Below are 13,956 nucleotides of genomic sequence, written 5' to 3' on the forward strand. Positions count from 1 at the left end.
TTTAGAAGAACAGCGGTGGTTTGATGAAAACAAAGAGGTATTGGAGTGTACCAGTGGCTTGGAAGAGATTGCCCAGAATTAACTGAGGTAGATGATGTTGGCACGGGAGACTTTCTACCGACTATGATTCATTTGATCATTGGAAAATTTTTAGATGAATTTTTATAACAAATTATATAACATCAGTTTACTGTGACAGAACAGTAAAGTAAAGGAGTGTAGAATTCTGCAAACACTAATTTAAGACACTTCACCTTTGTCAAAACAATATTTTTTTAGTAATTCATAAACAGTTTGAAAGTAACTGTCAAAACTATTGCAATAACTTACCTCTAATTGTTTAATTATTTTTAATTTTTAATATTTTTTAGGATGGAGACACACTTTTTGCTGGGGGAGTTGGTAGTTTTAATTGGGTAGGTAAGTGAGATTTAATTATAAAATGCAATTTTATTTGTACTTGCTACGATCTTCAAATTGTCAGCAACTTAAAAATATTTCTATCATAGATCTCAGGTGAGTTTGTAAAATAGGATTTTTTTTACAGTATTAGTATTGGGATTTTTTATCAGTATTTAATTAGACTGTAGTTTCTAATAATATAGTATGTCATTTAAATTGCTGGTAGGTCTTGATGTAGGATTTTAATATCATTTTATCCATTTTTAGTGCGAGATAAAAATTTTAAAAACCCTCACGAAGCTTGGTCATGGTCCACACTTTTCTCCTAGTAGAGGGACCAGAAAGTGTGAAAAAGAATATATTTTCCATAATTTTACTTTGAATTCTGAGCTCTCTAAATTCATTGATGTTATACTCCTCTACTTCATAATTGTTTATTTTCATAAACATCCTACTGATCAAGAATCACCACGTGGATTGCAAATGCATGTTGAAGGAACACGTGCAGTTAGTATTAATTTGTCACAAATCACCAGTACTTCTTTTTGTAGTGGATCCTGTTGTGATATTGGATGTAATAAAACCTGTTTACAAAGATTTATGTAATCTAGCTCTTTAAAAAAGACGCCTGAATGGAAAAACAAAATGAAAATAATCTATTAACATTTTTATACTCGGGCAAGAATTTCAAAAGATTAATATTTTTTGGTTTGAAGTCTGCAGTCAGCCTTGTTAGATGCTGTCATTTGTAAGAGTGTTAAAATGTTGTAAAAAAATTTCAGTCATAAGTATAACAGGTTAGGAGAAAAATGCATCTCGAGTTGATAATTTTAACATTATCAAGATAGACACTTCCTGGTTCCCTGAATTATAAGAATGCTATTTACTTTTAAGTATTTAGTGTCAGGTGTAGTCTTTATTCATAACATTTACATTAGATCTAATTTTAAAATAAGAAAAATATTTTAAAGAATGGGGTTCAAATCGGCCTAGAAAATGGACAATATATATAAAAAGGCAAGATATATCAAACAAAAAGAATAAATAAAATAAGTGAAAATGAAATCAGAAGGTAGAATCTCTCTGCTTGCTTCTGGCAATTACCAAAAATAAAATATACATGTTATACATTACAACTCAGAATCAAACTTGTGACTCAACTCATGCTTGAAATTCCTACCATGCATGGGAGAGGAATCCCACACCCAGTACGATATTAAGTCTCCAGCGGGCCTAGACAAAATTTTAATTTAGGGTTCTATTTATATAAGTTGTGGAGAACTTCAAACAAAAATTGAAGGGTAGACATGAAATACCGTTTGCAGTATCAGAAAAAAAACAAAAAGACCACCTCTCATATTTTTATTTCATTTAAAAAGTAAGAAAAAGTTTTTTTATTGCTTTTTTATTCTTAAAGTTCTTGCTTGTTTTTATCTTTTTAGTAAATAATCATGTTAAACTCTGAGGAGGACCCATGGCCCACCTGGAGGATACGTTAATGGCACTAATCTGATTTTATTACTTTGTCAATTAATATTGTGACATTTATTTGAATTATTTAAAAATAGTAACATAATTATATTAATAAACATAAAAAAATTTTTATTTAGTTTATTATATTTATTTTTTGCTGTTCTGAAGGCGAGTACCTCCGAATTACGGTCTTAAGACATTTGTCTTATTTGTCTATCGGTTAATCCGGACCTGACCTCGCTCTTATGCCAATCGCGGATGGCATAGCGGCTTGCTGTATAAACTCACACATACGATTCCCTGTCGCTATGTCAGATTGATACGGTCTTATTTACTAGACCGACAATTTATTTTACGCGTAGGGAGAACAATCTCCTCCACCAGAGACATAGGCGCTGCAGTTCCCCAAGGAGCAGTGCTTTCGCCGTTCTTGTACACGGCCTACGTCAACTATATGCCGCTGTCGGAAGGAGTCAAAACAGCTCTATACGTAGACGACACGACATATTATTATGAATCCGGAAGTGTAAATTACGCGATTGAGAAACTCCAACGGCAGTTGGATCTAGTAGAACCGTGGCCCGATATGTGGAGAATCAAAGTCAACGGTGAAAAATCGGTGGCAGTGATGTTCACATACAACACACGTGCTCCAGCCAGGTAGCTGGAAATCTCAGGAGAGAAAATCCCCTTTGGGAAAACAGCCAAGTACCTGGGAATAGTCCTGGATAAACGGCTTACCTTAGGAGAACATGTTAAATATGTGATCCAAAAGGCAAAGGCTGTCAGGGCCTCACTATACCCAGTACTGAACAGTGCCAGCCCATATCCACTGGCGACCAAATTTTTTTTTTTCGGATATACGTCCTGCCGATTCTAACATATGCTTACCCGGCATGGGGAGCTTTGTTGAACTCCACGCTTCAAAAGAAATTAGAAGCCGTCCAAAATATAGCGTTGCGGACGATATTTGGAGCACTGTGATTCTTCAGGAACGTCACTCTTCGCTACGATGCGGGACTACACACCGTATCCAAGGTGGGGGTGGCGCAGGCACGCAGACTGTTCGGGAGAGCGGCCGTGTCCGAACACGGCCATCTCCGGGACATCTGCCGAGAGGACCGTACTCCACAGGCTATAAGAAAACGGTCTCATGCCGTATTAAACGAACCACCGTGAAGAGCCGATACGAGAGTCAAAAAATGACAAACCAGGCTTAGGAGCCTCTATATTGTGTAACCTATAAATGGAAACCGCTCGAAATTCCGGCCACGAAAGTGACCGTTTTCATAATTAAATTTTGTTAAAACTATAAAAACCTAGACAACACCCCACACCGTCCCACGAAGAGACTCCAATTTCATTTAGTCAGCATACGCGACTCCCTCCGGAGAACGGGGCGCATTTCTCCCTCCAAATTACTAGGGCCCCGGTAGACGCACTCCTGCTAGTCCATAGGTGCTGGTACCGAAAGGACTTCAGCGGATGGACTGAAGGGGAATCACGCCGGGATTACTAGGCTCAAAAACTTAGTCTCCTCAATTGCGATGTTTATATTAAACCAGGCAAGTCCTAATGTACAGATTCGAAGTATTTCCCAAAATGCATATTTCTTTCGAGTCTAATCTTGTCTAGATGGAGTAAGAATTTAACATATTTACGAAGACGAGTAAATTCCTTATAATATAATATACAATATAATATATAGGTCGTTTCGTAATGTTCTTCTGAGTTTCGAAAATTCATTACGAAAAAACTATTTCACTCATAAGTATAAAACAAGTACTGTACGAAAGACTACTTCAAAAAGTTTTTTCCACGTATACTAGGCAGTTAGTAAACCATTTGCTCACTAGGCGTCGACAGTAGAGAAAACGGCTGTCACGGGAAACGAGAAGTCGTTTTGTGTGTTAGAATTTCACTTGTCAAAGTCAGTAATTTCTGTGCAACGTGCGTTGCGGTTGAAATTTCATAAGGATCCACCAAATGACAATTCGTGCATGGTATAAACAATTCAGTGAAACTAGTTGCTTGTGCAAGCGAAAATCAACTGGTCGTCCATCAACCTCAGAAGTCAATGTCGAACGTGTGCGTGCAAGTTTCATTCGCAGCCCGTCAAAATTGACTGCGGCTGCAGGCAGAGAATTAGGAATTCCGAAAACAACAGTGTGGAGAGTTCTTCGTAAACGTTTATTATGCAAACCGTACCGTCTTCAATTAATCCAGAGTCTTTCTGATGGAGATAAAACACGTAGGCTCGATTTTTGTTTACAGTTACAGGAAAAGATGTTGTTATATGAAGGTTTTGTAAACAAGATAATTTTCAGCGATGATGCTACTTTCCATATTAGCGGAAAAGTAAACCATCTCATAACGTGCGAGTTTGGGGAACTGAAAACCCACACGCTTATGTGGAACGCATTCGGGGTTTTCCGAAAGTAAACGTTTTTTGTGCGATCTCTCGTGAGGCAGTGTATGGGCCGTTCTTTTTTATGTAAACGACAGTAACCGGTATGATATACCTGGATATGTTACAATTATGGCTTATGCCTCAGCTACTCAACGACTTCATTTTCCAGCAAGACGGTTGTCCTGCCTGTTTTCATAACGAGGTTCGACAGTACCTTAACAACATTATCTCGGCGCTGGATAGGACGTGCGTCTGAAGAAGACCAACACATTATGCTGTGGCCACCAAGATCACCAGACCTCACGCCATGTGATTTCTTTCTCTGGGGTTACGTGAAAGATAAGGTGTTTATCCCACCAATGCCGCACCATATCTCTGAGCTAAGGATCGCATAATCAATGCAATCAACTCTATCGAAAATGACATGTTAGAACGAGTTTGGCAAGAGCTAGACTTTCGTGTTGATGTGTGCTGTGTCACCAGAGGAGCACATATTGAACATTTATAGATTTAAAAGAAAAAAACCGTTTGAGTCCCTGCATCACCTCGTACAACTTTCATTTAGGTAAGTGAAATACTTTTTTGTACTGAATTTTTGTAACTCCTAAGAACATTATGAAACGCTCTGTATAAATAATAAAGTTCACCTTACCAACATGTAAAAGTTTAAATCATTGAGCGCTTTCGTATTATTATCCGTCTTCAGGAATATCCAATTAATTTAAGATGTGTAAAAATTAATTTAAAATAGTAGAAATAGAATAAATTGAAATAAAATATGGTAAATTAAGTAAATTATAAGTCTCTCGGAAACCTTGCGTGATGGGGAAAACCGATATTTTATTTGAATTCAGGAGAAAAAATATTATCAGAATCACATATTTTTGTTTCTGAGACAAAAGAAATTCTTTTTTGTTCCCCAGCATTCATTTTGTTAAAAAACTGTAAAGGAAAATATTTCATTAAAATTCATCTTCTGAGTTATTTTTACCCGTAGATATTACTCTTTTTTCTTTTTTTAAAATTTATTTATCGCCTGTCAGATTATACAGATGTTTAGGAATACAGTTGTTAGAAACAGAAATTTACAGCAGGGTAATGCACCGAACAATATTGCCAAACCTTACTTATACAAACCTTACCAAAAACATTTAACGAACCTAACATTTAACAATTCTGCGTAAAAGAGGAACTTCTACAGCGACTTCACATAAATATAAAAAAATTGGGTTTTAAGTTAGCGAGAAAAAATAACATATTAATTAAAAAATTTAGCTTTTAAACGGAACAAAAAATCAAATAATACATTTACAAAGTGCTTAAAGGAACAGAGATGAAGGTAGACATACCAAATTCGTGGATGAAATAATAGTTTGTTATCGCGTGTATAAAATAGAACTCTGTCGGGGGACAGCAAAGACTTCATCTAGGCTACCGAAAGAACCATTACCGTTTAAACCGGTGGGACGAAAATTTATTATAAACATAGTAACAGCAAGGAAAGTCGGTAAAAATAACGGGAATTACCAAAAACGATTATGTTAAATGGCGTAAAGAGGATGGCACAAATACGAAACGATGCCAAATCCCAAACTTCCCCATCGCTTTTAATTATAAACGATGTGCAGTGCAATACTCTGGATGAAAAATTCCCTAATTTTCTTAGCGCAAAGAAAATTATGGTACTGTTTTTAAGAAGGCATAGGATTCCTTTAACAGATAAAAATTAAAAAACGCGATTGTATAAATTAATTTATACAATAAATGTACAAATGTATAAATGTACAAATCACAAAAAAAAGAAACCTTGGTCAACAAAATTCTAAGAGATCATACCTACCTAGTTCTTCATTCAGCGTCTTGCCATTTTTATTTAAAAACAATTGTACAATTGGTTTTTTTTTTTTTAATATAATGTTTTTAGCTAGTGTAGTACACGAATAGCCGACTGGGCTACTCTTAACCGTCGACCACGGACCTGTGGTAATTTTTTTTTTTTTTACAGGTGAAGTATATTCAGTCGATACAAATCTGACTCTACGTTTTCCAGTACCTAGACTTAATACCAATTATGAAGGAGGTAAGTCCTTATTTACATTAATTAATAAATAAAATTATCGCTACTTCGTTTATCGCTAAAAATCACTACTTATAGTTAACGTAAACATAAATCGTATTTGCTTTTAATCTTCTCCTTATGAAAATGTTTTTTTGAAATCGGCATTTGTAAAAATATACGTAAAATTTTAGCATCCCTAAACCGATTTCACTTATTTCTATGGAAATCTCTCTGCGTTTTTTGTCATCATTATTAAGTATTTATTGTGTTCACGTACAAGTATATTACATTATATCTTCAGGCTCCGTCAAATGTAACAATGCGTTATTAGGAATAAGCTATAAAATTTCTGTTTGTTACTGTAAAATTAGCCCGGAATGGAGCAACAAAAGAACAAAATTATAGGGCACTGAGACAGACCTTTTCCGCCAGGTCCTTTTCCGATAGGACTCAATAAGAATAGTCGGAGTGTGCGATTGAAGAATAGCAGAGTATTTTTAACGGATGTCTTATTGAAAGGCAGGAAATATCAAAGGAATGGAAAGTGGAAAATATTATTTCAATACGTAAGAAAGGAGCTAGAACATATTTTAGGAACTATAGAGGGATAAGTGTCACGTCGTCTATCGGGGTTTTATGGACGCATTGTAAAAATGAGAATTGAGAGGGAGATAGCGATCGGAGAGAAGCAGGCTTTTTTTACAGCAGGAAGGTCACGTCTGGATAATATTTTTATTCTGAGTTAATTTTAAGTAAAAGAATAGTTAGAAATTTTTAGATCTGTAATTTTGTAGACCTTCTTTTTTTGATATTGATGAGGTGAAAAATTTTCAATCATCTTGTTTACGACTAATATAGTGACGTCACTGTCCTGAATACTCTTGCCGAATGACTTGGAAAAAAATTTCCTACTGTTTCTAGGTTATGTATACGTATATCTTATAATAACATGATAACCTTAAGAAAAAACTCGAAAAGCGATAAATCCTCGTCCAAAAATCACAACTACATCCACAATACACTAACCGACAGTTCCAAACCGATTAAAAACACCGAAAAACGTGATCAAAATAGCTATAAATCGCAGAGCGGAACGACAAAGGTATATCATTAAGACCTTTTTTTCTCTGCTCTGCTTAAAAAGGATTTGCATTAGCTTAGTACGGCCCAAGCAGAGTTTCCCTTGACTCTAACGAGCCTCCCTATCCGCCGGCTGTATGATGTCCGGTACGATAGGTGGGCTCGTCGGTTCGGATCTTTTGAGATTTTTTCTTTTGTCATGCCTCTAGCATACCAGAGTGGGGTAGTCCGGGCCCGACTAAGTCGTTCCCGGGCCCTTCCCTTGCGGCAAGGACTCGGTCTTCTCGATTTTTTTTTTAATCCCTATCCCTTTCTGTTTCCTCTGTTCATCTCTTGGTTTTCCTTCGCATTTTCTGCCTGGGTTAAAACTATCCGTAGAGTTTCTTCTTTATCTACCATCAATATCTATTCATAAACTTATCAGGGTAAGATGATTGCTGTGGGTTTCGTCTTTGTTTGCCACCTGCCAACCAGAGAGAGGTAATCCGGACCCGACTGTCGTTCTCGGGTCCCTCCCCAGCCGTCAGTTGTCTTTTAATCTTATATTAGTTCCTGGAGCCAACCGTGGCTTTAATCTGATTTTTTCGTATCTAATATTACGGTAATCACGTTCTCTATTTTTCTCCATAATTTTCTATTTATCTTCATATATACGTTTACGCTTCTTTGCTAGAAGATGAATCGGATGGATCCCCTCAAGAACTCCCCGCGACGACGGTGAACACCGTTCTGTAAGCCGAAGAGATCTTTAGATTTAATCTTCTTTGTAATGAATTCAATTTTCTTCTATTCCTTTGTATATTAAAAGCTGTGTACCACGCGGGTGTCGCATATAGTATAATAATGTCACAGCAGTCGATATCACTTTACCTTTTGATGCTTTGGGACCCCATTCGTGTCCCATCAGTGAACCTAGGGAATTTATTGTTTTTTCCGCTTTTATCGTAATTTCTTCTATATGCTTGTTGTATGCTCCTGACTGCTGGAACCAAATCCCTAAGTATTTCTCTTGTTTCGTCATCTCTAGTATGTGATCATCCACGCAGACACGGATAGTCCTAATTTTTTTCCAGTAATCGCTAAAGCTTGTGTTTTTTTTTTTTTTAGTTTCCAGACTAAGGCCGCGGTCTTTGAGCCATCTGTTTGTCAGCTCAATCGCCAAGTTTGCTTTCTGCTCGACTTTATTTTCGGTCCGACCTGACACTAACAATGCCAGGTCATCGGCGTAGGCTAATTGGGAGACTTCCGCCAAATCTTAAATTCAAAATACCGTCAAAACAAATATTCCAGAGTAGGGGGCTCAGGATAGAGCTCTGTAGGACTCCCCTTGCATCTGGAACCGTACTTCGCCGTCCTCAGCATCCCAACTCCGTAAAGGCGGCATTCCCAAGGCGGGAAGCACCCGCCTTGTGACGCTTCCGATTGCCACACCACCTCCAACTCCTAGCCCTGATGGGCTATAAATGGAATCGTCTTTCGCCCTCTAACTTTTTATGTTTCACAGTAATAAGCCAGGCCTCGTTGGGATGTAAATGCCTCACCGATGTAAATGCCTCGGTAGACATTTGCATCGGTGATTTTAAACTCAGCTTTTGTCTTCGCTGTAGGCCTCGTCCGGACATCTTGAATGTCCTACATCGTTGCCCTCTGAACTAGCTAACCGAGTTCGCGGAAGCACAAACCCCGCGCCTATTTCTACATTTAAACTGAACCTCTTTAGTTTAAATTTCCAAACATGTTATTCTCAACAACAAAATTCAGTCATAGTTCCCTTAGTGAACTCAAACTCAATTCATACCCCTGACTTGGGCCGTCCTCAGCATCCCAACCCCGTAGGGGAAGACACCCGCCTAGTGTGACGTTCCGGTCGCCACACCCCCCCCCCCCCCGTTCCATGCCCTGTTGGGCTTTAACGGGAGTCGTCTATCGCCCTCTTACGTTTTACATCTCATAGTAATAATCCTGGCCTCGTTGAGATACCACCGATGTAAATTTCTCGGTAGACATTTGCATCTCTGATTTAATAACTCATATTGCCTTCACTCTAGGCCTCGTCCGGACGTCTTGAATGTCCTACATCGATTTGGACTTTTGAAATTTTTGGATAAGTGTCCCGTACTCCAACATTTATAGCATTTTACCTTATCTGTATTGATTTCACCTCGGCAGGAATGCCAGCCCACTTTTATTCTAGGTTTGCTCGACAATAATTTTGCGTCCGTAGTCGCTATAGTAACTTAAAATGCCTTAACATAAAAAGCCGTCTTATGTCTTCCATACGGTCTATCCTCGACCACCGCATCCGCGACATTAGCCGTTAGTCTTTTTTAATGTCGTTTCGTTTCGTAGTGGAGTCTCCACTAATTCAGATTTGCCTTTTTTGACTGAAAGTATATCTTCAGCCATATCTTCGCCAGTACTTAATTGACTTCTTTAATAAGTCCGCGTACGTCGTTCCGGCTTTCTTAACTGTGACTATCGATGAGGAAGGTCTTTGAGTCATTTTTTTCTTCGTCTCTTTTTTAATGCGGTAAAATTGCTATCTGTTATCAGATTTGTCTGATCTACGAATCCAGTATTCCAAAGCTTTGCACGCTTTATTCCCCGTACTGTCGTGCGGCACATAAAACTCGAGCCTACCACTTTGAGCACTGCAGATTCGATGCAGAACCCTTATAAGATTTCTAGTCGTATCTTCACAATTCTCCTCGATCACAATCACAAAGGTGACGAAATTGTCTGTGTCTTCGTCTTCAGGGTATCCAGTGGCAGCTCGTTTAGGCTCCCATTGAAAAGACTTCAAGCCCAGACTCAATAAGATTAGAAAATGTCGGCCAATCCGCCTCCTGTGCAGGAAGCGCACCTCCGTACAGGAAAATATCTTCCGTGAATATCACGCAAAATTGAACCACCAGTTCAATTTTATTCATAACTTTTTCGCCTAGGAAGTTTACATTGGCCTACAAAATTGAAAAACCGATTTTCACCACCTTTGAATAGCCGCTATTTTCTCCAGTTAGCGAAAATTTTGTCCAGTCGCATGTGAACAAGTTAAACTTAACCTGATCTACAACCCGATGTAATATCCTAAACTCTACTAATTTTTTAGCAAAAAAAAAACCTATTTACTAGACTAGATTAGGGTTCACCTGTTTTCAGATACAAGTTTACAATAGTTTTTGATCGTTTAAAACCTAAAACACATTTTATAAAAAGTTTACTAGCGCCTAAAAGGGGTTTTTATTTTTTGCTTTAATTCGGAACATCTATGTAAATTTTATCTTAATAAAAAAATGTTAGATAATAAATCATTTTTGCAAATTGTTTTAATTGTTAAAATATGATGAATGTGTTTTATACTGCTTTTTCTTTGTACGGTTTCTACGACTCGGTTCGTATACTTTCAGATACAGTTTGACAGTATCAATTTAAAGTTCATTTCGGATATTCATGAGCCCCGAAAACGTATTTTATAACTTTTTTATCTAATTTTTTATCTTAATTTTACATCTGGCTAGTATGTGGTCCCCTCTTAACTTGGTCCCAACATTTTTCTTTATTTATGAGAACAGTTTTTGATAAAAAAATTGATATATCCAACAAATATTTTAACGAATACTTCGTAGAAAAATTCAGTTTTACAAAATATTTCTTGATAGAATGCATTTTATATCGTTCCATGTACTGTAGTTGTCAAATTACACAGGTCAAATCTAGTAAAAAAAAATTATCGCATGATATTACATTGTAGAGATTTTAATAACTTTTATGAAAATAAAAGAATTAATTACTTGAAAATAAATCAAGACTTCTTCCCCAAAAAATTACTTTTTTATAATTTTATGAAATTAAAATTTTAACTTATTCTAACAAATTTTATTAATTGTTTTGTTTTTTTTTTGTTTTACGTCGGAAGTGAGAAAATTTGCCTCAACCAAACGCCCGGTAGCCCTTACATATCGCACGCGCATCACAGACACACCACACATTCATACAAACATTTACAGCTATCATTCACACTATTTACAAAAATATACATATAAACCATACACATAACTCCTAACAGTAATGCCGACCTCAGACGGCAAGGCCGCGTCCTCCGGGAGCCATCGATGACGACAAAGCAAGGGCACCCCCGCCATCCGCTCCTGAGAGCTGGCGCCCCATCACCGCCCTCACCCGATATCTTCACTGTCCTCTACGTGTTCTTCAACTAATTTTTGCCGAAGTACTCCTCGAAACCATTGAACACATGTTCCAGCCCTCACCGGAAGATAGCATCATCTGCATGACACACTTCGGTTAGTTCAAATCTTTCTGAGGTTTCCCCTCCAGCCACCTAGCGCAGTCAAAAAACGTATACCTTACGGAATCCACCGCACCGCAGTATTGGCAGCTACCCGTCTGTCTTCTGCCAGTTTTACAGAGGTAGACCCCAAACGACCCGTGACCTGTCAGCCACTGAGCCATCCAAAAGTCCACCTCCCCGTGCATTCTGGTAACCCATACTGTAACATCAGGTATCAATATATAATTCTAGCTGCCCTCTTTTGCTCTACGCCACCTCTTTTGCCACTTCATACGTACTCGTGTCCTCGCCTCTTACCTCCCTCTTGTGGTCCTGTCCAACCTCTCCCTGGCCACAAGGTCCAACGGCAGCAATCCTGCCAGCACCAGTGCCGCATCAAGGGAGACCGTTCTGTACAGTTGTGTAACCCTTAATGCCAACTTCCTGTACACCCTCAACTCAACTGTTACCAAGTTATTCCAAAAAAAAAAAATATATATTTTTATGAAATGATTGATTTCTTACTTACTTTGTTCAAATATGTTTATTCGAAGACTGATAAGGAAAGAAGGAGAAACATACTGAAAATAATCCTCGAAGATACGTTTTTACACCTATCACCAGCTATAAACTATGTTACTCTGCAGTTGGACAGAAAAGGCTGTTTGTTTGTTGTAAAATAATATTTAAATATTGTAGTAAAAGTCAATGTTTAATAAAATATAAACTATTTTTCATTTCAGTTTCAGCAAGCGCTGAGAAATATTTTAAAAAGACCAATGAAAAAGCGGAAATATCATCTTATCTCGGTTATTCTATAACGACTGGCAATTTTGGTTCAGGAATCGCAAAGAACGATGTTGCTGCTGGAAGTCCAAGAGCAGCAAAACTTAAAGGAAAGGTCTGTTTCTTTATATAATAAAACTGATCAGGCAAAAAGAAATTAAGAACAATAGACTGTAAAACAAACCACATCCTATATTTTATAAATTATTTAAACTAAACAATTCAATTATCCCACTAAATTACTATAATGAAATTTAAGTTATATTCAAGAAGTCTATTATTTGAATTTTGAAAGATTTTTAACTATATCATTAAGTAATACTTTAGATATAATTACATAGAAAATAATGCAACTGAAAGTCATATAACATAAGCAGGGTTAAGTAGTTAAAATATTAAGTGTTTTTCTTGATTTCAATGAATCTCATGAAGTCTAAATCTTTACGCAGCCTTTTAAAATAAAGTGATTTAAAAAAAAAATTTTAAATCAAATCATTTTCTTTAAATGTGGGACTACAGAAGTTTTTTTTGAGGTATTATGCAATTCTTTTATCAGTGATATTGCAAATGGCACGTTAAAGTGATAAGAAAACCTCTTTAGCATGAGGTCGAAAGGTTTATTCAATCTATGTTGTAATTTTTTTGTTCTTTTTCTAAAATAAATTTTTTTAGTGAATTTTGTACAATTTTTGTTAGTTTCATACTGTTCAAATACATTGAAATCACAACTTATTTGTGCTATGTGTAAAGTTACCGATTGATGTCAATATTTGATAACAGTTTAGCAATTGTGATATTACAAACATAGTTTTTTCTGGTAACATTCAAGTATGTTTGTTAATAATCAGTAACTGTATAGACTCTTCTCTCTGTAGCATTAAATTACAATGGAGTGTTGAGCCTCTCTAACAGGAATCTAGGAATTTAGGAAATGCCTTTAAGGAAACTGAGATTTGGTGAAGGAAAAATCCTGATATTCATCTCCCTACAGTAAGGAGGAGGCAACAAATGAATATATCAACAACTGCTAGTATTTACAAGCCTATACACTAGCAGTTGTTATAGTATACAAGCCTATACACTAGTCTTGTGAATGAAGAGACTTCATACACAAGACTAGTCTTCATTTGAATGAAGGGACTGAGTTACTCCCAGCATAAGGATTTACCCCATTACAAGTACCAACAACCTGCATAGAGGGAAGATAAGCAGTGGTGGGCTCAGGGCATTCTCTTGCAATGGGGATGGGAAACTGCTCCCATAATCGTAAATAGAGAAAGCAATGGAAAACCACTGCATTAAATATCCCCACTGTTTTAAAGAACCTAGTTATAATTCCTTGCTTTCTGCTGAAGTAGCTTCTCATTCCGATTTCTGGGAGAAGCAAAAAAAGATGTTAAAGGACCAATTACGTACAGGAATGTGAAATGTCATGACTTTGTTATCGAGTGGAAAGTT

General features: G+C 36.9%; 1 protein-coding gene across 3 annotated transcripts in view; it reads left to right on the forward strand.

Annotated features, from left to right (window-relative positions):
• LOC142327903 (integrin alpha-PS2-like) overlaps positions 1–13,956 on the forward strand; it is a 100,520-nt gene that overhangs the window by 31,877 nt on the left and 54,687 nt on the right. For all 3 annotated transcript variants that reach the window (XM_075371260.1, XM_075371259.1, XM_075371261.1), the window contains exons 6-8: positions 372–420; positions 6,291–6,365; positions 12,456–12,613. In XM_075371260.1, coding sequence (XP_075227375.1) covers positions 372–420; positions 6,291–6,365; positions 12,456–12,613 — 282 coding nt within the window. The remainder of the gene's footprint in view (positions 1–371; positions 421–6,290; positions 6,366–12,455; positions 12,614–13,956) is intronic.

The sequence above is a fragment of the Lycorma delicatula genome, chromosome 7 (assembly GCF_047948215.1).
Source record: "Lycorma delicatula isolate Av1 chromosome 7, ASM4794821v1, whole genome shotgun sequence".
In the NCBI taxonomy this organism is placed as follows: Eukaryota; Metazoa; Arthropoda; class Insecta; order Hemiptera; family Fulgoridae; genus Lycorma; species Lycorma delicatula.